Source organism: Lygodium microphyllum, unplaced genomic scaffold, assembly GCF_053477565.2.
Source record: "Lygodium microphyllum isolate KBCC unplaced genomic scaffold, Lygodium_microphyllum_v1.1.10 scaffold_39, whole genome shotgun sequence".
In the NCBI taxonomy this organism is placed as follows: domain Eukaryota; kingdom Viridiplantae; phylum Streptophyta; class Polypodiopsida; order Schizaeales; family Lygodiaceae; genus Lygodium; species Lygodium microphyllum.
This window is the reverse complement of record NW_028229522.1, coordinates 351,372-375,448: the sequence shown is the minus strand read 5'-3', so window position 1 is coordinate 375,448 and position 24,077 is coordinate 351,372. Positions and strand designations below refer to the sequence as shown.

General features: G+C 41.0%; 1 protein-coding gene across 4 annotated transcripts; it reads right to left on the bottom strand.

Moving 5' to 3' along the window:
• Nucleotides 1–945: 945 nt before the first annotated feature.
• On the bottom strand, nt 946–21,749 carry LOC148009109 (O-fucosyltransferase 6-like). Of its 4 annotated transcripts, XM_087673803.1 has the most exons (13): nt 21,474–21,749; nt 21,108–21,362; nt 19,943–20,201; nt 19,444–19,835; nt 19,263–19,307; nt 19,077–19,170; nt 4,740–4,816; nt 4,533–4,621; nt 3,207–3,393; nt 2,681–2,862; nt 2,450–2,552; nt 2,004–2,335; nt 946–1,662 (listed from the first exon to the last, which is right to left on the bottom strand). In XM_087673803.1, exons 4-13 carry the CDS (start codon nt 19,654–19,656, stop codon nt 1,215–1,217), a joined length of 1,770 nt encoding a protein of 589 aa, XP_087529929.1. In that variant the 5' UTR covers nt 19,657–19,835; nt 19,943–20,201; nt 21,108–21,362; nt 21,474–21,749; the 3' UTR covers nt 946–1,214. The 4 variants fall into 4 exon arrangements, with proteins under 4 accessions (XP_087529929.1, XP_087529927.1, XP_087529926.1 ...); XM_087673801.1 differs by lacking the exons at nt 21,108–21,362; nt 21,474–21,749 and adding an exon at nt 20,755–21,022 and having other exon boundaries at nt 19,444–20,201; XM_087673800.1 differs by lacking the exons at nt 21,108–21,362; nt 21,474–21,749 and adding an exon at nt 20,623–20,639 and having other exon boundaries at nt 19,444–20,201.
• Between the last annotated feature and the right edge of the window lie 2,328 nt (nt 21,750–24,077).

Here is a 24,077-nt window from a genome sequence, read left to right as displayed (position 1 = left end):
TTGGTGCGTTTAAAAATTTAGGAATAGCCTCTCAACCCAAGTTTTGGAAAGTGATGGCGTGCAGCACTTCGTCCACTAGTGTCCTCCGCTTGGGCTCTCGCACGAAGAAGTTGAATAACTTGCCAACGGCCTCTGGAGGTGATATCGCATGAAGTGCATGTTTGTCCAACCCTATCACGGCACACGATAGACAACCTCGGAGCAACCAGCATCGATTACACAGATGACGCTGCTTACGTCTGCATTAACTAATCTAAGATAGAGCTAATTCACCGGCTTCTATACATGGTCCTTGTGCTTCTACGATGCTACTTGCGTCTGCATTAACTAATCTACGATACCGGCTTCTATAAATGATCTTCCTTTAAGCTGCGCGCCAGGACAGCCGTGCCGTTAGTAGAGCTCGACGAGAAGTAGCAACTTACCTCAACCGTTGGTCTAATCCATTGCCACGTTCTCATTTATGATTCGCTTCTTCAATCCATCCAGTAACTTAGTTTGTCCACGCACTGGCCATACTCAACTAGGCACATATCACCCAGTGTACCAGTCCTAGATACCATTGCTGCAGAACGCTAATGACCACGACGCTAGACCTATTTGTATGCAGTCTACTTTGGTAAAGCAGTGCAGCATTTACCCTGTTATAAACTTACAGCAGTCATGACTAGCACCTCGAGAAGAGCTTCACATGCACTTCCAGACAAGTCTCAAATCTCTTCAATTGAATAGAAGACCACACGGATTGGTTGCTCTGACGCATTCTACCAGCGCTGCAAGCTGAGAGGCTTGCATAGGAAGCCGTGTGAAAAGTGTCAAGCTTGAAATGGTACTACAAGCTGCAGACTTTCTGAGATTGATGAGAGCCATCCTCTATGACATTAAGCATGTGTAATAATATGAGCCCATTATGTGGCTTTAATCATGTCCAAAAATGTTACAGTATTGACACACCAAGCTGCCTCGAACTGATAGTTTGTAAAGAACCTCAGAGTATGCTTTTGTATAATCCATTCTATACTTTACAGACTGTAAAATCAAGCCTCAAAATCGATGGGCAGAACCATCCATCCGGTTGTTAGCAAAAAGAACAGTCAGGAGTTCTATTCACATGCCAAAAGGCCCCTCCTGCCGAAGCAATCGCACCCAGGAAAGAAAAAACCCCTCCTAGACACCATCCTTGGAAAGGTGGGTGCAAGAACGTACACATGTAGTTAGTCTGAGAGCCACTGAAGGTCTTCTGCCTCCGAGTCTTCGACCTTGCTGCTGAGTCCGTTAACATTTCCTTGCTGGAGAAGTGTTATATCCTCTTCTTGATCAAGCTCAGTGTCCTGGTCTCCATCATCTTCATCTTCAGGTGCAGTAGCCATGTCGTCGTGTTGCCCTTCATCTAGCCCATCCTTGGCAAACTTCTTTTTCTCTTCATGCTGCAATTCTAACATTTGATCTTCAGTTCTTGGAGATTGACAGATGCAAGCTGAAGGATTTTCAAAGAACTGTCCTCTTCCTGATGTCAACTCATATGGTTCTCCCATGTAACCTTTCTGCACTTTCCTCAGCTTTGAGGCAAATGCATCCCACGTCATATTTGGCTTTGCCAGAAAAAGGGTCCCCAATCTCCTCGAATTCGGCCGAATAGTGCGCTTATGACCGAAAAATCGCCTGCAGAAATCAATCACACGTTTGGAAATCATGTGAACTGCATCCAGTCTCCAAGATTCTCATTTCAATAAGAAAACACACCACATCTTGAATGACCTTCACCTTCGAACGAAACCCTCTTCCCCTCTATACAAGGCTTTTATGTGACTCCAACACTTTCATCTCCTATTACAAAGAGTTTTGATTAACCATGCTTAATAAACACACTTGTCTGTCTTCAATATCGTTCCTCTTTTTACTCATTCCTTTCTGAAAATATAGCTAGTGTCACTAGTTCATCAAATACTTTGGCTGGATCCTTAAACTTTCGAAAGGTACGATGAACGAGCAAAAGGGACTACCTGCGTCCTGCAAGAATGCGTGCCATATTGCCGTTGTTGTTTGTGACAAACACATCGCTTTCGTCACAGACGAGGTAGTCTATTGCTGCCAGGCGTGAAGAGTAGTCAGCGAAGGGTTGCAGCTCTTCTTTACTTGCCAAAGAGTCTTTGGTGTAGAAGTTTGGAAACAGCTTTTTCAAGGGGGCCAAAGTACTCTCTCCACCGTAGACTACTCCTGATGCGACATAGAGATGAGAATCAGCACCGAATCCCAAGGCACGTAGCATTAGCCCAACCTCCTCCGGCGTAAGGGGACACTTCCCATTGCGTCGCTCCTTGTCTGGGTTTCGTTGCTGGAAATTCAAACATGATTTACTCAGACGCATAACGTCTTCAATGACAGAACCACTGCAAAGTATGCCCCGTTCCCTAGTCAGTTACCCATTCGTTTTCAGTGACTTGCTTACATGTAATGTCTTCCATCTCTTACGAATCAAGCCCAGTTCTCTTACTTCCTTGTCACCACCCCCATAGTAACATCCTGAGAAAGCTAGCATGTCAGGCTCAAACCTGCATACAAAGATGAGTAAGAGAAAGAGACTTTTTGAGCAAAACTATTGGTGATACAACACAGGTAGGCATTAGCCAGCTACAACAATCAAGAGCTCCCGGTCACTGTTAAATGGACTGAAAAATACCTCAAGTGGAGTGCAATGTACCGGCCACTTCTCTGCCTCAACCTTTCCACCAATTTATCGCCCATTGCTTTGATTGATGCAGTAAAACGCAATGCATTATAATTGGCCCTGCAGCGAAGCTTCTGTAAATCGTCGTCCAATCTGTTTGAAAGCCTATAGTCGAACTTTGTCAATCGGATGGCCTGTAAATAGTCGGGGTTCATAAATAAGTGTTCTTCTATGAAAGCGATGCTTATGTCGGATCTGTAAAAGTGCAAATAAATGCATACAAAGAGACAAGGTAGCAATGCCAGCTATTGCATCATCATAAATAGGAATATGGCGCAACAGAAAATACCACCATTACATGAGAGGCACTTTTGCAAATGCAATGCTGTTGTATAAGCAGATGAACTTCAGAAAGCTGTAGACAACTACACAGTTATGCCACAAGCATAAGCACAAAGAAGAGGCAAAATGCTACATTCCACCATTTACAATGAAGAGTCAAAAAGTACGACATTTTCCTCACACTTCAAACACCAACCTTTTTCTTGTGTAACACAGGCAAAACTTTATCCAGAAAATATTGGGGGGTACATTTCCTTGGCACACGGGTTGAGTAAACTCTGTCCTCTGAAATATCTAAATTTGCAGGTAACTCTCTTAGGATGGGTACATCTGGTTTAAGCGTCGCAATAAACCAGTCCACATCAAATATGTCACTGAAATTGCTGCATGGCAAGAACAAATATATTGGCAATACATTCAACCAAGGAAAAGCTGACAAAGTAATATTTCTACCCCCCCCAAAAAAAAACCACCAACATGTAATAATCAATAACCTAATAACGAGCTGAAGATCTGTTCAAGTTAGTGCTGCACTTTTTTCAAGTCAATCTTCTAATCACAATTACATGCTGGCAGGGTAAAGTCACAAACAAGCCCCTCTTTTAGAGACAGCACATCAACACTATAATACCTGCCAATATATCGCTCTCTCTACCTCCCCACATCGCCTCTCCACCTCCCCAACATCGATATTTTCTCTCCTCAACTCATACCTTGCAAGAAACCAGTGATTCTAGGTTTTGGTGGACATTGACATGCAAAATGACCAAGGTTCAGGGGACATTGACATCCTAGCCTACTTTGTGTATGGAAATACTTCAATGGAGTCATCCTTGTGTAACTAACCCCTGCCCAAGAAAAACGATTCTCCCAACAATGGGAAAAAGGAGCTAGGATTTGGATCTGTTTTCTTCCATTTCTGTCGGTTTTATAGCTAAACTGCTATATTTTTGTCCGGTTTATCTCAAGAAGACTAGGAAAAGCTTTGACCTGGATTTCAGAATTCTGGCCTTGAAAATTACACTAAAGGACGGTGTCTGTAAATTCTTAAGAACTACATTCTCACAACTACGTCATCTATGGACTTGACTCTTATCCAACATATTATAACTTTAGATATTTTGTGTTGCATTATTATTTTGATACCTTCCTAATCTCATTTCATGATACACAGCTAAAGTTGGTTGCTTTTCATTGTTAAAATTTTGTTGTCTTTGGGTATTGTTTTACAAGAGGCCAAATGCTAAAAGCTCTTAATCTGAGTTTTGCCATAAATGTGAGTTTGTGCATTCTCGATCTTAGATGGTTGCTTGATATGCAAATTCTGAATTGGAATTCTGAGATACATTTTCTAGAGAGTATAAGAATACAGTCATGATTTGGCAAGTATTTACAGGATTGGGTTACACCAATGTAATAGCTTGTTCAACTTTTTTGAAGTCTAATGCCTAATGTCATTCACAATACTCATGACAGCTGCTGATATATATAAACTGATTTGCATACTAAGGTTAAACTCAACCTGCTATCTTTCCAAAATGACTTGTGATCCAAGCGAGGCACCACTAAGGTCGCATTCAGTATCCATGCAACTACCACAGCATCGATGATCTGTCAAGGTTTGAAAAGCCCAGAGTCTTTGAGGCTGGCAAAAATTAAACTCCAGAATAGAGCATCGAAGTCACACAGCAAAGAGTAAGAAAAACAAGACTGAATCGTGTCAGCTTACTCCGGTTCTTTGCTGATTAAGGCCGCCACTTGTTTGAATCAAAAGATACCCATTGGTTTCACTGTTGAGTACATGTCCTGCATCCCATAACAAGGAAAAGTAAAATTTCTCTGTAAATTAACTAATTTCTATAGGCATACTAGTAAACCAAAAGGTCGACGTGTTTCCTTTTCCCTCTGGTTGTTCATGATTCCAAACAAGTTCGAATGTGTAACGCATAGAAGCAGTTTTGCAATACTGTGGCTTGTGGAGCAGCAAGCTCAAGGGGCTTGTTGTAGATCTGCATGCCCTTGAAAGTATGGGGGAATTGAAAGAAAACAAAACAGCACACTTACACACTCTTACCCAAGAGGGAGTATGGCCAATGGAGCAACTTGCGATGGATGAAATCAAAAGTCTGCAGAAAACTCCAAAGATTTCTTTCTTTACTTATACTTTGTCAAGATCCAGGAAGTACTAAAGTGGCCAAGCACAACATTAAGAGAAGGCCAAGCAAAAAACCATGAAGCAATTGATAAAGGTCCATATGCCCTGTACAAGACGCCTTGCTTTCACACTACCTCCGAGAGTTGCTGCCTATTGCAGAACTGCTGCACACCTCATTAGATCAGTCCTCATCAGGTGCAACCCTAAACTTTTGGGACAGAGCAGGCTGCACTGCTGTACAGCAGCTGATCTCCAACACTCTCCTTTAGTCTGTTCACATTATTGAGCTAAAAAACGCATTGTAAACTGATTAGCTCTTTAAAACAGCCCCAAAACATCCAAAAGTTTCATTAAAGGACTGCCTTCCTAGAGAGTGTGTCCCATAAGCCAAACCCTAACTTGGGAGGATCCACTCATCTACAAATAGACAAGCTGCCCACCACTCAGACCTATCCTTGTCTTGCAAGTTTTTCAGAGGCCAACTCTCTTCCACCAGCTGTCCAGCCCTTGGCAACTGCTGCCACATTCCCTCCAGCCCTTGATACCCTATTTCCAGCTGTCACCTTGCTGCCAAGAGGTCACACATGGCTGTGTTTGCCTGCCTGCCTTCACCAGCTGCTGCCCCACTTCCTTCATCAGCCCGTGTTTACGGGATCTGCAGGCCACCCTGCATCAGATCAGCCTTCTCTAGCCATCACACAACTCTTGCTTGCTGCCAGTGATCAGCAGCCTCTGTCTCCGGGTAGTTGCACTGCTGCATTTACCAGATTCAGCCCCAAAGACCATTGCGTTTTGGTTTTCCAGCTTGTTGCCTTCCACTTTCAGCATCATCTCATCTTTGATTGGGGGTTTACAGACCTTGAAATCCATCTCCAGCACACATCACTCTCTCACTACCCCCACTCCTTTGCCTTTGAGCATTTTGTACACTCTTTCCTTGATTTACAGCATTCATTTACTCACTTCAGAGTTATCTTTCTTCTTTGTTTGTGCTTGTGTTTTTTCCTTTTGTGTTTTATGTTTTGTGTTTTTGTCTAAGTTATTGTGTTTTAGTCATGTTCGTATATTTTGAATTTTTCTCCACACAAACCTAGCATCACTTCAGAGCCAGTGCTCTTCTAAAGGCTTGGTTTGTGCGAGATACACAAACAACACATAACCAATCCACAATGATTAAGGCTCCCCCTTCTTAGGATCCTGTAGTATCTTCTGGGGCTCCTTCATCACTAGAGACCATTAGTAGATATTATGAACTCAACGAGGAGAAAGATGCTTCACCTTCTTCTTCTTGGCTGGATACAAGTTTCATGACAAATGAGTTTAAAGAGTACATGTGTATCATGTATGGCCACTATCGCTCTACATCTCTTGAAAACCTTGCAAATACATCCAAATCAATTGGTGAGGCCAGTCACTTCTCCAATCAAGGAGGAGATAAGACATCTGGGATGACTAGCAATCCATCTTCTTCATCACAACCACGCCCTATGTTGGGTTTGTATAACCCTTTTGAGTCACATAACTCAAAGCCCTCCCTTGTTTACGCTTTTGGTATGCAAGAACCAAATCACGACTGGCCCTATGCAAACCCTTGATTGACTCACCTCATAGTAACACGGAATGGTCATTCTCTAGCTTACTATTCGTCCCCATACCGTCTTAGTCTCATCCCATCCCTGTCGCCATCCCCATCTAGAGGGACTGAGGGGAATACCCCTTGGGAGTGAGGGGATTATCCCCCCTCGCTCACCCGGCCTCATGGTGATAAGGAATGGCATTCAACTCCTTGTCCCCATTCCCATCCCTATCTCCAAACCCCATCCCATGTTACTATGGCTCACGTTGACCATATTGAGCTCTCCATCCACAAATGTCAAGTTAATACAAGGGTTGCTTCATGAGCTTCACTGTCAATATAGCTCTTTTTCCTAACATCCGATCATTGGAGTCATCTTCTTCCATTCTAGGGTCACCTCCTGCCCCTACCCCCTTCCTCCCTCCCCTCTCAAACTTAAGACCACTTCCCCACCTTCTTGTGAATTTCATTGGCATAGATCTACTCATGGACACATGCGATGGTAGTTCCTTAGGATACTCTAGGCTAGTGCACCACACAAAGACCAACATCAAACTCCTTCTTGGCCGAAGGGGGGTGTTGAGCTTAAAAGTTAAAAATGCCATGTACAGTGATTAGCTCTTTAAAACAGCCCCAAAAACATGATCATTACAAAAATTAAATGACTGCTTTCCTAGAGTGTTTGTGTCCCATAAGACAAACCCTGACTTGGGAGGATCGACTCATCTATAAATAGACATGCTACTCACCACTCAAACATATCTTGTCTTATAGATCTTCAATCATCAACTTGTTGGGTGTAACAGCCCTTCCGCTACTCCCGTGTATATATTTATTTACACATGTGAACACACCCTTGGTTGTAAGTGTACCATACCCTAAGTATAAATACATTCTTTTATTATTTGTGTCTACCACACTAGTACACACCCATCCCTTTACTCTTCACTCTCTCACTGCACTGAACAGTTGCATACGCCTCGATTGATGTGCACATTTCCTGAGTGCTTCCTCTCACACTCTTCAAACTAGTATTAAAGCATTCATAAACATGTCTGCGTTCTTGAGGACCGGGACATGCAATCATTGTCAATCAGTGGTCAATCCGAAGAGCAAGCGTGTCAACCATGACCAGCAGGCATAGAGCGACAAGAAATACAACAAGTTTCTGCAAGTGTGAACTGTCGGGAGCAACCGACAACATACTCCTACTCACTAATGAGGTTACCATTATCATCAAATGATGGCTCCCTAGGTGGCAACTGTGTAGGCAAGGGGGGATGTCATCATGAGGGACAGGATGTGAGTTACCAAATCCCCACCTTACATATGTTTGCAAGCCACTCGAACCACCTCTCCTCGATGTTGGAGGGCGTCAAATGACCATGCCCCTACTACCACCTACTCGAACTCCTCACCTACAAGCGCACTAACTACGAGTATCACAAGTATCTACTACTATAAGCTCTCTATAGAGCTCTGCAAAAATCTCCTCCTCATCATCCACCTCCTAATGTACACTTGGAAGAGTGTCACCCGTCAACTTGAATGTATCAACATTTACCTAAACAATGCACATAAGATTGTAAATACTAAAGTTTAAATTATAAAGTATAAACTTCAAAGTTCAAAGTTTAAAATAATAAATTCTATAGTTAAGTGTTTAAACTTCACTTGCTTCAAACTACCCATGCTCATCATAGCCCTCATCATGAATAAGTTAGTGTGGCAATAGACTAGCCGCTCTAAGTATCGGTTGCTAAGCCAATTGCGAATCTTCGTATGAATGAAAGAATAGGCACTCCAATTTCTCTCACATGCACCTAAAGAGCAATCCTAGGCAAGGACCCTCATGGATAAGGACTGAAGAATCTCCAATGTGTATCCAAAGTTTTGCCACCAAAATAAAGGCTTCACAAGTAACCCTCTTCTCCAACAAGTGGGAGAAGCAAAAACCACATGCCCTCTCAGATCTGCATAGCATTTTAGCTCCTCCAGCACTACATTGTGGTCATCCACAGGGACCATACGAGCCAAATAAGCAAGTTCGTCCAAATAGAGCTCTCCACAGAGCTCTCTATCATCAATGACCACCGGCGACTTGTAGGTTGGATGTACCAATGTGGCAAAACCATGGATGGGCTTATGCATCCATGCCCATCTCCTCTCTGCTATCTTTAAAACATGTGCGCGTTGTGTCTCTATGATCGTTGTACAAGCACGTGCCTCCACCAATGCCGCTCTAAAGAAGTGAACGAGAAGGCTCATGGCGGACTGCTCGCAATCACTCATACGTAGCACCCTATAAAAGGGAGTCATGACAATGACAACGGCATGAACTTTCTGCCAAAACTACTCATTAAGACACAAGCGCTACATGGCTTTAGCCTCCTCTGTCTCATGCTCATCTCACTCATTCCATAGAGTAGACATCACTATCTGACGCAAGGCGGACCGCACATCATAAAGACACTCAGACAGTAACCACATTTAAGCAAAGCGAGTTGAAAAAGGCTTCTTCAACTCCAGCGTGCTATACTCACGATACATCACAACCACCTTTATCTTTACCATGAAGAAGGTGACAACAGATGTAGCTTTGCAAACCACCCTCTTTACCCACTTAAGCTTCCCAATGTTCTCCATGAGCAAGTCTAAACAATGACTTGCACATGGAGTTTACACAATCTTGGAAAACTAAGCCTCAAGAAAATGGCCTATGCGCCAACAATTTAATGCATTGTTGGGAACAACTTGCACCACATTTGAGGAGCCTATCTCAACCACAATTTATAAATTACAAATAAGTATACTGACAATACTTGGAGGATAGAGAGAGAAAGAGAGAGTTGAGCCTTTCAAGTTTCAACTTTCAAGATTCAAAAATGAAGAGAGATGGGAATTAGGGCCCGTGGGAAAGAGAGAATCAAGATAGATATTAGAGAGATATTAGAATAGGGAGATAGATAGTTATGCATAAATTAATTATCATAATGAAAGAAAGTGAAACAAATTTAAAACGCAATGTATACCTCAATGATAGCTTGTCAAATGTAGCGGTTGATAAATGCGCCCTTCATTTTCCTCACCCTCTTACTGATATCTACGGCCCATAGAAAGCAAGTGCCAAGTGGATATGAGAGGAGTATGTTAATGATGCCTCGTTTCTTACAATCACTCCATCCGTTGGTGAGAATGGAGCAACCATATTTTATCCATGCGGCCCAAATAGGATCAAGGGCTCTATCAATCCTCTCCTTCTCTTCATCAATCTTTTTCATCATCATGTTGTTGTATGTGACACTAGTCCATCCTTCACATGGATCCACATTGGCAATGGCTTTTACCATCTTCTTCCATTGCTCTTGCTTTAGGACATTAAATGCAAAATTGCACTCAATCACCATGCATGCAATTTCAATGTCCGCAAGTCATTGTCTTTCTCTAAGAAAGGCAACCAATCTATACACATGACTTGAAGCTTGAGAGAGAGAGAGAATTTTCTCTCCAATGCCGCATGAGCCTCCACTCTTTGTCTTTTACTGTAGTCAGATGCAGATGTGGAGTCTCCACCACCAATGGTAGAGGCCTTCCCCCGCATCGATTGTTGAAGATGCGTCCACATTCGATGCTTCCTCATTAGTAGGCATAGGAGTTGATACTGATAAGACACTTCCTCCTCCTCTTGTGAATCCCCCTCTCATCCTGGCAAGAATCTCCAGATGTTTTGAGGAATCTCCTTGCATGGAGCAACTTGCCCCCCCGCCCTCCCCTCCCCCCCCCCCCCCCCGTCTTGGAAAGATGTTGGAGAAGCCAAGTTGTACCACTTGTATAGCACTTCCCGCAATACTTGCATGTCCAATGGTGGGAGTTGGACTTCTTTGTGTTCCTCTCCACATGGATTGCATGCAAATTGAAGGCATCATGCTTCTCACAAGTCATGGTGCCAATGACGGATGGAGAGGCCCGGGGGAGAGTGAGATGTGTGAGTCTCGACTCTTGAAAATTGAAAGTTGAAAGAGAGGGAGAGACCAAAGGGTTGGGATAAAGTTGAAATAGCAAGAATAAGAGAGAGGGGATGGGAGATAAAAATGACAAATGACAAATCAATTCAAGACCCAAGAGAGGAAGATAAGAATGGCAAATGCTTACTGAATTGGTGTGGAAGTATAAAGAAGAGGAGCTCCTTTTGTAGATGAGACTCGAGAGAAGGAAAAAACAGTCAAAAAGGGTTGCTAGCTAGATGGAATCCAAGTAGGGCTTGGCGGGGCGGGGGGGGGGGGGAGGCATAGCAAGAAAAGGAGGTGAGATGAGATATCCAAGGCTTCCCATCCCCCACAAAGTGCCATGCAGGCGAAACACGCCAGTTTAAAGTGCAGACGGAACACGGCAAAGATAGTGGCAAAAGTAGGCATGTTTTTTTGTACGGATCCATATGAATACGTTGTCAAGCATTTTCACGAAAATTGAAAACCCCCCAGAAAAACTTTAGGTAGATCAATTTGTTTGTAGTCAAGATATTGTGTGGTTGTTTAATTTGTTATTTTGTAGCTGATTTTTTGTATTCGTCTAGCTTAAGAATTGTCTTTGTTATTTTGTTTGGATTTTTTGAGTGTGGAAACTTGATAGCCTTGGTCAAGATTGGAGTTTGTTTGGACAGGTTAAAGCTAGAGTTTGCTAGTAACTGCTGAAAATCTTGGAGCAAGTATGTTTTTTGTCGTCACTTTTACACATCACGAGGATTGTGGATTCACGAGCTCTTCATATTGCACGTTGCACTCGGGGATTGTCTCTTGATTTTATCAATTACTTCCATATCATGGATTGGGTTGGTGTACATTTTGTACCATCCTTGAGCACTAGCACAACATAAGGCCCACTCCAACTATATGCAGTAAATCTTGAAAGCATATGCACTTGAGAAGGCACCCTTTATTGTGCACTCATTGTTTCTTGCACACACAAGTGTTAGGATATTCATCACTCAAATAGGAACCTTTGGGTGAGTAGGAAAGGTAATTGGGTGAGTTTAAGGGTCGTGATGAAAGATGCCGCCAGTTGTGAGATAGATTGGTTTAATGTAGTCAACATCCTGAGGACCATTATTTTTCTTGAGTAAATGTGAGATTATGGGTAGGTGGAGCGGAGTACAATATTTCATTGCTCGATAATGAGAGGTGAGGTTAAGGATCTAAAATGATCAAGGAAATATGTTTGCATTTTGCATGATGTACGGGCACATGTAGATAGGCTAGACACTATTTTTTCAAGTGCATCCATTTTTTCTGCGTGGAGCATCGCTTGTTTGATTGCATTGTATGGACTCAAATTTGCATTTCTTTTCAATGTTATGAATGACTAGGCACGAAATATATTTTCAACAACATATTTCTACTAGGTCACATTGTATGAAACTAAAATCGAGAGAACGAAAGGAGATTATCATCAAAAGAGAAATTGCAAGTGCTATGAAAGAAACAAAAAATTGGAGGATATATTAATGATAAGTTTGGAGTAAAGCGAGACATTTGAAAACATCAAAGTGCTTGGGGACTATAAGATTGAGCTCATTGTGGACTCAAAACGTATTAGTTGCAAGAGGTCATTTTACCAGACTTAATTTCAAGGAACATGAAGACAAAAGTATTTCTACTCAAAGGGGTTCAGCAACAACTCAAGACTAGTAATTCTAACCTTGATCAGGAGCAGATGATAAAGATAGCTTTGCCTAACATCGCTATCTTCAATGTCTTTCCAGCTATATACCTTTCCGCTATAGGTCATGCAGTAGTAACATAGAGCAAAGAATTGAGATGCTTATGGTTACTACTCAAGGTGGGCCACGCTTGTTTTTTTTTCCAAAGGAGGTTGTAGCCCTGAAGGGTTGTGCTAGGCCCATTTGTTTACATTAGCTGTAAACAGTGGAGCGCAAGTGATACATTTGTTCAAGTGATGTTATCTGCATCAAGCTCGAACTTTTATGGATATGTTAGAAGCCACGGTTTCAGTTTATTGCTCCAGAGGCCTCTAGTGCATACCATCCCCTGCTATTTGAAGGTCTCCATCTACTGTGTCATCATAGCACCCATAGTTGTCAAGTACGAAAGGTATGATACGGTACGGTACGAAAGGTATGATACGGTACGGTACGATAAAATACGGTACTAAATGGTACCTTATGATTTTATAAGATACGGTATGATATTAGTACAAAAAAACTTAATATGATTTTTTAAATAACAAAAATCATAAATCATTAAATGATAGATCATAGAATACATGTTTAAAGTGAAAATAGCCATTTCATTACAGAATAAGATGAATACATGGGATGACCATTACAGAATAAGATGAAAACAAACTGACAAAATGTCAAAATCGAGAATGAATCATAATACATCATAAATAACTCACAAATCAAACTAAGATCGTACAATATTCAACTCTCAAGACAAGAATAGATACTAGATTGACAAAGTCCAATAACTAAACAAAATCACAAAAAAATCAATCTCTCGTCGAAAATCTTAAGCCCTCACGAGTCATTACACATCATCATCATCATGTTTAACAATGCCCAATAGTTTTTGTCAAAAAAACCATGTTTTGAGTTCCAATTCAAAAAAAAAAAAAAACACGCCCACGTTTTTTTCTCTCATTTCATAAGTTTCAAATTCAAAGAAACGCGTTTCTTGACTACTATGTATTCAGCTCCAACTAATGGTTACACACCTCAAGATCCATCTCCAATGGAGACCAATCTCCAACTACTTCCATTGCACTGCCTTTGAGCATTCTATACAATCTTACATTCACTTCAAAGTTCTCTCTCTTCTTTGTTTATGTGTTGTGTTTTTGTGTTTATAACAATCTTGTCTAAATTCTTGTGTTTTAGATGTGTTTGTATATTTTGTGATTTTTCATTGCAAACCCTAGCATCACTTTGCACCACTCACAAGGGAAGATAACCATAGCCTCTGTAATCTTGGTAGGTTCTTGGGAAAGCCGTCATGCACCCACTCATCAAATACCTAGCTTCTTTAGGGTGGGACTTCTCAGGGAACAAAAGAGGGGCTTTCTCATAGCCTCTATAGTCTCGGTTGGCCATTGGCCAGAGGCTTGGTATGCCATTCACAAGCCAACGTGTACCCTTTATCCAATGCCTTGGCTGCTTGGGTATGAAACCTCTTGAATGAGCTATTATTTGCATCTCTCTTGGCTCTAAGTTTTGGGCTAGTGGGATTAATTAACTTTACTCTTGTTTTTCTCATAATTAAAACATCCCAAAGCTCAAATATTAAATGCCCCAAAAGTGTCTAGACTCTAAAACCCGACATTAAATGCTTCAAAATTAATGTGTTCAAAAGTGCGTGAGAGCCATCTCAGAGTGCTTAAGCACATTGATACAATTGATTGGCTCATGTGTCTACAAATAGGGATCTGTTCAGCTACTCTACACATCCTTGCCTCCATCAACTTCACCTTACCTTGCAGAGGGACTTTTGCACATCCTTGCATCCATCTAGTGCACCCTACTCTTGTAATGCATCATCAACTGCACCCTACTCTTGCAATGGGACTTCTACAATGGTTCTAACTTTGGTGGTATGCTACTTCGGGATTGTGTGGAGGCCGTCTCCATCGACTGAGCCCACTCCTTGTTTGGACATATACTTTTTTTAGACGGTTCATTGACTTGTTGAGTTATTCTCTCACTCGTATCGCCTATCCTAGTAGGACTTCCCCTTGAAGGGAGCGCACATTCAAGCATGGCTAAGGCAAAACCTAGATAAATCCGAAACTTGGGATTGGTGTTTTGGTCACTCGTCGGTCTCCTTTCCTCACTGTGTGTTGCAATTTATACCCCACTCATTTGTTCCACTGTGCGTTCTGTCCCTAGCATTGTTCGTGTTTTCTTTACTAATGATGATCCTGCCATGTTGAAATTTCCGAGGAGACCGAGGATTCACTCTCAATGATGCTCAAGTCGATGTTGCTGATAACACGAAGGTAGCTACACGAATTTCTATTTCATCCGTGGGTGTAAGTATATATAATTTATAAAATGATTAATCACAAGTGCAATATAGCTGTAGCGTCAAAATTTCCATTAACGGAATCGACTAAACTGGTATTTTCTTTGACGGAATCAACCAAAGTGGTATTTCTTTGTGCGATGGTATTATTGTGCATTTTCTCACGCGCTATAAAAGTACTTTTAACATTCTCTAAGGGACTTTTATATGTGGATAAAGACCCTAAGCATTTCGTAAGTTTCTAGCTTCCGCATAAGCCTTCTAAAAGAACCCTTGTACTCGATTTTGTGTGTCAAAAGTTCTCTTCTCTATCATTACCGACTCAAAACTGTTTTGTTGTCCCCTAACTAGCCATAGCTTAAAGAGCCAGTGAGCCACCTTCCCATGGAAGTATCATTTATTTTACAGAGCAAAAGCACATCTCCAATGTGTTACAACCCAAAAACACACTGTACATAGATAAGCCACAATAAGGTCAACCCAAGGTTAGAGAGGTTTCTCACAATGAGTTGCATGAAAGTTTCAAAACACACAGCATGAAGTTTGGAAACACCTTCCCGTGCTATTAACGGTAACTAGAATAACCAATGCAATTAGTGATGTGTATGTCATAGCAGTGAGAGAGGGACGCTAAATTAAGTCTATGACTTTCTATTGTATGTCATATAGCATGAAGTTTGGAAACCCCTTCCCATGCTGTTAACAATAACTAGGATTATCAATGCAATCAATGCTTAGTGATGTGTATGCTTTGTGAGAGAGGGATGCTAAATTAAGTCTATGACATCCTATTGTATGCAATGACAATGAAATCGTCATGCTTATTTCATAACTTTTGCTATTTAACAAAATTTTCACAATAGGAATAGAATTCCCTATTTTCATGGAATTCCTGCCCCAACTCACCATGCGAAAGGGGATATTTTCAAGAAATATTGTAATTTTGGCCTCCCGAACTCATTGTAAAAAACCCTCTTATAGCATCCACTACTTTAAAGAGCATTTTGAAGCTCTAATGGCAATCCCAAGAATTGATTGGCCTACGATTGGTAAGGAATGTCTTCACGTGCCATGGTTGAAGCCAATTCATAGTTGCTACTAGCCCTTTCTTAGCACCTTGGTTTTTTTCTTCAAAGTGTTGCAAGGGATGCAAGGGGAAGAAATCCCAAGTTCCACCATAGTAACCTCATGCAACACGATGATAGTGGAGTTACCCTTGCCCCACTCTCAATGATTTATGAAGTTTCACAAGGTTTCTCAATGGTTTTGTTTTAACAACTCTCTCAATGGTTAATTAAGATACACAAGCTTTCTCAATCGTTTATGCCCCCATAAGTATGTGTTTCATTTTAATAACTATGGAAAACAACATTCTAGCTTTATGACTTTGCTTCATAGCCTTGAGCACAAAAACTTGTCATTTGTTTTGATTCCTTGCATGTGAAGCATCCTTTTTAAGAGTCTCAACTATGATATGAATCACCGATGGTTGCATATATTAAACTAGCAAGAGTTGAAGCTTGCTTCATTAGATGCTTTCACTCATAGGTTGGCCATCTAATGAAGGGTTGAATTAATTCTGTATGGTACTTGTTCACGCACAAGTTCAAGAGAATGTGAAGACTACAAGAGTCCACAAAACACCTCTATCTTTGTTACTCCATGATGTGTCTCTTTTTTTCCATAAAAGGTAATCATATTAGTTCAAATGTACAATAACAATTACAAATAGCCTATATAACTGACAAGAAATGAAAAAAACCATATAAGAGGAACATCTACTAGCTAAAAGATGTCAATCAACCAATGAAAGAGACCTCTCATACAAGCAACATATCTATGTAGTCCAAAAGTAATATAAACAATGAAGACGTTTCGGCTTGTCCATACATGCCAACAACCCCAATAGCGTAGAAAGTGAAAAACAATGTTCATATACATAGCTACACAAAATCTGGCAGTTTGGGGTTTCCAAAGGCCCAATCCTTATGAAGCACGGAGGGCCCAACCACAATAGCTCTCATTCACACACACACGCGCGCGCACGCGCACTACTCTCTCTCTCTCTCTCTCTCTCTCTCTCTCTCTCTCTCTCTCTCTCTCTCTCTCTCTCTCTCTCTCTCTCTCTCTCTCTCTCTCTCTCTCTCAAATAGGGAGCATTTGAGGGAGAAAATTGTTGACTAGTAGTTCCTCAACAAGATCCAAGTACATGGGAACTAAGGGTCTCATGGGAACTAGCAAACTCAAGGCGTGAATTAAGAGACTTCGACAACTAGGTGGTTTATGTGCTCAGCACTTCAACAGGCAAGTTCCTTGGGGGTAATCTTCATAGTGGGGAGTTGCTTGGTGCCACGGATAGCAGTGCCATATTAAGTAAGGCTAACTAAGCTTTCTTGAAGTTTAGCAAGCCTTCGAAGCATGGTAACTATGAAATGCATTTCACCAAGGTTGAAATGGAAAACAAGTTTCACTACTAAAACGTTTCAATATGCAACATTTCACATAACCAATCCACTCTAAGAAAAACGAACGATTTCTATTACAAATTTATCAAACATCTTGTATTTTAAACATGATATTTTGTTGTTTCACATGGTATTTCACTTAGAATGCTCCAAGGGTGAAATGTTTCAAGTTAAGATGCAATGTTTCAAGAGGAAACATTTTAAGGGTCAAATGTTTCATAGTTACCTTGCCCTAGAGTGCTAGAAAAATGAAATGTAAAAAGGTGTCATGTGAGCCTGACTTCACAAGTAAAACCATCAAAAAGTAGTATTCAAGGGAAACTTTAGTGTAAAATGCATTGTAAAAGTTTCAAAAGAGCCTTCAAAAAACTAAAAATGTTTAAAACCTTGAACTTTACAAAATTTTAGTTAGAAAAATGGCAAATACATGTCCCTTCAAATTTTTAAGTTAAAAGATTTTATAACTACTAGAGTGTTCTGCCAAATTTCAACAAGCACGAGAGATTTTGCACATGGTTTTACTCCACCGTTCTATTGAGAATCTTGAGACTACGGGTTACACACAGGCTCAGACAACCAAATGAGCAAACAAAATACAGGAGCATTAAAGCCGATGTGTCAACTTTTCGTTTTATCCGTAAAATGCGCATGACGCGAATGCGTGGATGGCAGATATCCCCCGCCCAAGGGGCAAAGGCACACCCAAGTGGGAAAGATACAATCACCTTCATTAATAAAAATAAAATACACCCGATAAGGTTTGATCTGCCAATCGATAAAGAGAGTCACCAAGCTCCAACCACTAGGTGAAGCTCACTTTTTTGAAGATTTCAACCTCGCCCTATAGGTAAACAAAATCATGGATTGTTGTGAGGGTGGGCAGGGGTCTTCACCGGTGTGTAATCAGCCTTAATGTGTGAAAAGAACTCAAAACTTAAGAAGTTTTAAGAGAGGCTTAGAGGGGCTTCGCACCTGGAAGAGTTTGCTGTGTACCACAAATTTTGCAACAGAGCTTCCATGGCCATACAGTACCCCAAAGAGCAATAGTTTGCAAATTCTTGGCATCATTTGCCAAGCGAACAGAAAAGTTTTGGAGAATTTAATGCAGGAGGCATCGTTCTGCTTCTCCATGTGAAGAGCCTCTTACAAGCTCAGTTTGCTAGTTCCCACTACTCTGTAAACAGCCATCCATCTCCCAAGTACAGCCAATAGAGCAAATGTTCGCAAAACCCTACCTGCTTTTTGTTTGGCGACTGCAAAAGATTTGCAGCATTTAATGGATAGAGTAAAGTTTCTTCTCGTCCGTGCGAAGCCCATCTAGCGTGTCACTACTATAACTACAAAGTTTCCACAGTGGGTTAAATCGCTTTGCGGGAAACGCCGAAGAACTTGCTACAACATTGGCTGGTGTACACCTTTAAACGGCAAAATAAAACTCGCTCGCGAGTCGCAATACACTTTCTTCGCGAAAAGTTCAAAAGAGAAAGTGCGCAATAACGCAGAAGTCAGAATGGAATTATGGTAGCGCAGCAGCGCTGTAGAGGCATTTCAATTTTCACTGTTTATTCAAAATGATGTCTACTGAAGTCTCTAGAGTCTAGAGTCTAAAGCGAATGGAAACGGCACACGCAATAAATATGCTTTCTTCGAATTTAAAAAAGCTGTCTCGTCGAATTCTTCCCGAAATCGGTCCCCCCCCCCCCAAAAAAAAAAACAGGCGGACCTTGGATTGCTCTGCGCTGCGTCGTCTGCTTTTACTGAGGAATCCATTTGGAGATTGAACTTAGGATTCTCTGAAATGACTTTGATGAAAGCTGTAAGATAAATAACTTACTTGAGAAGGAGTCCGAGGGAGAGCAGCAGCCGTAATAGAATTTAGCGAGCTTAGAAGCCCATATGCTCTCGGGTGAGAAGGCTGCCGCCAGTGCCTAGCAAGAGACACCATATTCAACCTGGCATCCTCAACATGCTAAACCACGTCCGCCACAACTTCTATGCTGAGAGAAGAGAACAGACTTACCCATTTGTGATTAGACTGGATCCTTGGAGCGTTTCCTTTTCGGAGCTGCACACAGTGCAAACATCCAAGAATAAGACACGTTCATTTTGATTCCACTAGAATGTTGCATATTTTGCAAACTGTAACCAAAAGCTACGACATAGACAAAGACACAAACTTGTCCTTTTTTCTTTCGTTTTACCTGTGTGATGGGGCGAACAATGGAAGAAGATGACGATCCGTCCAGCTGGTCGAGAAGAGGGCCTGATGCGAGAGAGATGAGCGCAAGAAGCACAAGCATGGAAGCGCAAACCATTGAGGTCTTCCAAGGAGGCGCTACGGCTACCACATTCATCCGAATGTGGAAGCTTTTTCCACCACTGCCATTGCGCAACAAAGGTGCTACAGCTCCCATGGTTGCACGTTGTGCCTCAGGCTTTCGTTGCCAGCTCCACGCGGACAGCACTTGCGACCTTTCTTCTTCTTCTTCTTCTTGTTAATCCTCCATTCTTTCAAGTCCATGGCCTGTGTTATGGCTCGAGGTGTATGCCTGACTCCCCTCCACTTTGGTACCACCGAAGGCAACAAATCAAACTGAGCAAGTAATGCAAAGGCAGCAAAGAATGATCAGCACAACCTCTCCCCCTCCCCGAAGGCAGCAAATCTGAGCGAGTGATACAAAGAAAGCGAAGGAGCACAACCTCTTTCTCTTTCTCTCTCTCTCTCCTTTTTCACTACAGCCTTCGGGTTTCTTTCCTTTCTTTCTCTGTCTCACAGCATAGCTTTTAGCGAAAGTTTCCCGCAATTTGCAAAAATAAAACAACGAGGCTGCAGAGGGACAGACGGGCACTCTTCTCAATGATCAGGCTTGTGACTAGCTTGGCGCTTTCTCCGAGGATTTTGCAGCAAAGAGGAGCACGGCTTTCTCTTTCTTGTCTTCCTTATAAGTTCTGCTGCAGTCTGCGCATATAAAGATACATATTGATATATCAGCAAACACCACATCAGAAAAGACTCACGGGTCAAGAATCTGAGGCAGTCTCGAGACCGAGAGAGAGAGAGAGAGAGAGAGAGATAGTGTGTGTGTGTGTGTGTGTGAGATACAAAGAGAACAATTGTCAGTTAAAAATGCACGAGACTACTGAGACAACTAGTTTTCAGTTTATACTAATTACACACAACACGAGAAGAGACAGCAGGCGCACTCTCAACAGGCTCCGTTTCCGTTACAGTCTACAGAGTCGGACAGACTACAGTCATGCACTCAAAAAACACACACACACACACACACACACACACTCTCTCTCTCTCTCTCTCTCTCTCTCTCTCTCTCTCCTGCGCGCTCATTCGAAACTTGAAAGCATCGATCATACGTACTCACACGATTGCAGCTTTGCTTCTTCTTTCAAATTCTCAATCTTCTCCGGAGCAACAGCTTCAAATAACAAAACGAACAATGCACATCTATCTATCTCTCTCTTCCCCGCGAGTCATTCGAGAGCTTCGATCATACCTACTCACGCGATTGCAGCTTGCTTCCTCAGATTATCTTTTCCCAATCTTCCTACGGAGCAACGGCTTCAAGTGACACAAACAGACAACGCTTCTGTATCTAGATTCCATCCTGTCTGAAAGCTTGACCAACTCAATAATTAAATATAGGCATTCAAAAACAGTAAATCCTCGTCGTCGCATGTTTGTCGGATGTTCTCCCATTATCCAAGAAACAGGAATTGCAATGACACAAACATGTTGCGAGTCTAGGCCGCCGACACAAACATTATACGTATTGCGAGTCTAGGCTAGCTGAAGGCTATCACACCATGTAAGAGCTCTCTCTCCATTCTCTGTGGCTCACAAGCCTACCTTCTGCTTCAGGTATGCCCGTGTTGCTAAATCGGTTTCTTGGATCAAGGCACTGTTCAGCAGGAACAGTGTTCTGTCTCCTGCAACAATCAACATATCACCGCCATCGCATGTCTTGTTCTTCTTTGCAGTGGTATTTCTTTAGCCTGTCGTGAGAGGTAGAATGACTGCAGGGAGAGTGACAGAAGTGGTGAAGGGACAACTTGAACAGACGTAGCGTGGTCGAAAAGCTGCACTTTTATCCTGCCTTTCTCCCTGTCAAAATTCTTCCCATCATAAATTTTCGAAAGACGTTATCAGATTTTTGGCAGCTCTAAGCCTCTAAGGCTTTGAGCGTAAAAATGCACACCCATGAGTCATACATACATTTGTATTGCACAATCCAGATTCCACATAACTCACGACATTCCTTCAGATTTCAATAGTAATCTGTCCTGACTCCTCTCCTGGAAATCCAACATTAGAAAAGGCTCTCTTCAATCTTGTCAATCTTGTATATTGAGCGAAGGTTCAAGGCGGATGCCACATGGCGGCTCTCGCCCCACCCCCGCAAGTCGCGCTCTGCGTACCGTGAGTAGCCACCCCTCGGCCGCATGCCGAGCCGCCCAGCCACACGGCCAGCCCGCCCGCGTGGCAACCTGCGACACATCTCTCTCTCTCCCTCTCTCCCCAGTGCCCACACGCGTACACACACATATATACATATATACAAATGTTATTATATAAAACATAATAACTATACAATTTAATATGATAAATATATAATTATATAGCTTCAATTATATTTATATGTACATGCATGTATGTGTGTTTATATACATGTAATTACATATATATACATAATTATATAATGCTACATATAATACGATTATGTAATGTATATATAGCATTATTATATAATTAGATATAATGTATTCACTCACACATATAATTATATACATATACATAGTCTACATATGTATACTTATTAAAATAATATATGTTAATTTGACATTATAAAATTGTATTATATGTTAATACATATATATTACATTAAATATTATTATTATAGCGTTAATGATATTATATATATAATAATTAAAAATGTGTGATTGTCATAGCTAATATAACATTATATATATATATATATATATATATATATATATATATATATATATATATATATATATATAAAATTGTGTTTGTACATATTAGACCTAGCCATTCACCCTTAACTCTCTCTCTCTCTCTCTCTCTCTCAATATATATCATGTGTGCCTAAACATCCATCACATGAAAATAGTTTAGCCATAGACTATATGCATAGGGTTAATCTCATCTCTAGAATGTTACCTTGGAAGTGCATGACAAATACTAACATTGATGCATAGCAACAATCTAAAACTTGTGCGAAGCACTAGCCTAATATCAGTGCAAAGCCCTAGGAGAATCTAGGTGCAGAGTGCCTAGTCCACACTTAAGAATTGCTTTTTTTTATGGATGGGACAAAAAGCAAGAGTTAGAACCTAATTCATTTCTGTAAGTTCTATCACTTAGGTGCAAAAGTATTAATTAAATTAGGGCTTACATGGAAACTTGTATGGTGGCCTAACCCTTGTCTACCAACTCAATACATGGTTCCACTACGACGTCCATCTTGGCAACAAGCCACATGGAGGCATAATCACTTTTTTACCTTGTATAAGGCACCTATACTACTATATGTGAAAATAGAACCCTTGATCTTAGGTTTAACACACCTTTTCACTACCACTGGAGTTGGCAGGTCTTAGCATAAGTTTTATAACTTAAAGGGAGGTTTCTTGCACAAATTTCATAAGTTTTTTAAATTTTAGTTATTATGAATAGTATTTTGAGGTTCTGTTTCTTGTGAACATAAGAAATTTTGAATCCACAATCATGATTATCTCGTCTAGAGTTTCTATACCTTCCTTCTCTCTATTTGGAAGAGAGAAGAAATAAGGGGCAAATTTTGACTTCTGAGATGCAACAAAGAAAAAACTTGAGAAGACCAAATGTATATCTATGGATTAAGAGACATGCCTCTTATGTCAAAGGATATTCCTTCAAGTCAATCGCATAATTCTATGCCATGGCCACTAGCTTATAGAGAATATTTAATTTTCAAAGGGAGAAGCTATATTATCTTCTTCAAGAAAGATCATAAAGTTGTTGTCTATCTCCCTACAAAGTATATGTGCTAGTTATTATGACTTTGTTATCTCAAGTTTTGTTTCATGCTACTTTCGAAGCTCGTTGTAGCTTAGCTTGCTATAATTTTATCAATAAGGGCTATTTGAATTCTCATTTGATTGCAAGCTAATGGAATTGGAGACTGTGTTGTTTGGTCTAAGGGGCTAAGAGTTTGACAATATTCATCTATTCTCTACTCTATTGGATTGTCACCCTACAACATTCAATTATCAGAGTGCTTTATATATCTTTATTTTCCTAGATAGCATTTTCTCTTTGAGGTAGAGATCAAGATTATGGCAAGCACTTGTCAAAAAGTATTATATGTGTTGAAGTTAGGATTGCACAAATGCAAATACACAAGTTGGAGGAGAAAAAGAAGCTCAAGAGAGTAGAACCCAAGCGTATTGAGAGGTATGAATAGAGAAGATTTACAAGATTTAGTGTCCCCTAAAGTGAATAGGCATTACACAAGGCTAAGGAAAAAGAAACCTCCTAAAGAGAGAAAAAGTACCCTAACAATCTTCAGTGTGTTCACACACCTTACTACTAAAATATGGTAGCCAATCCTTCTTAAGAGTGATGTGGTGTACAAGAGTCTTATATATAGGGAAGTGTCAAGCTTGATGGACTAGATCAATATATAAAGGAAGTAAACCCAAAGCATTACAAAAAGCTTCAAACTTCTCATGAGGCATAGCCTTTGTCAAAAGATCTATATGACTATCTTGTGTTGGCACACAGGCCAAGCTAATCTCTCCTACGTAGAGTCTCTTC

Bases quoted from the DNA above. Each gene is read 5' to 3' on its own strand.
- LOC148009109 (XM_087673803.1), bottom strand. From the start codon at position 19,656: ATGGGAGCTGTAGCACCTTTGTTGCGCAATGGCAGTGGTGGAAAAAGC. The intron at 4,622-4,739 runs GTAAGCTGACAC...AAACCTTGACAG, and splicing joins TTAATCAGCAAAGAACCGGA to ATCATCGATGCTGTGGTAGT. The intron at 2,863-3,206 runs GTTGGTGTTTGA...GACTATTTACAG, and splicing joins CTGTGTTACACAAGAAAAAG to GCCATCCGATTGACAAAGTT.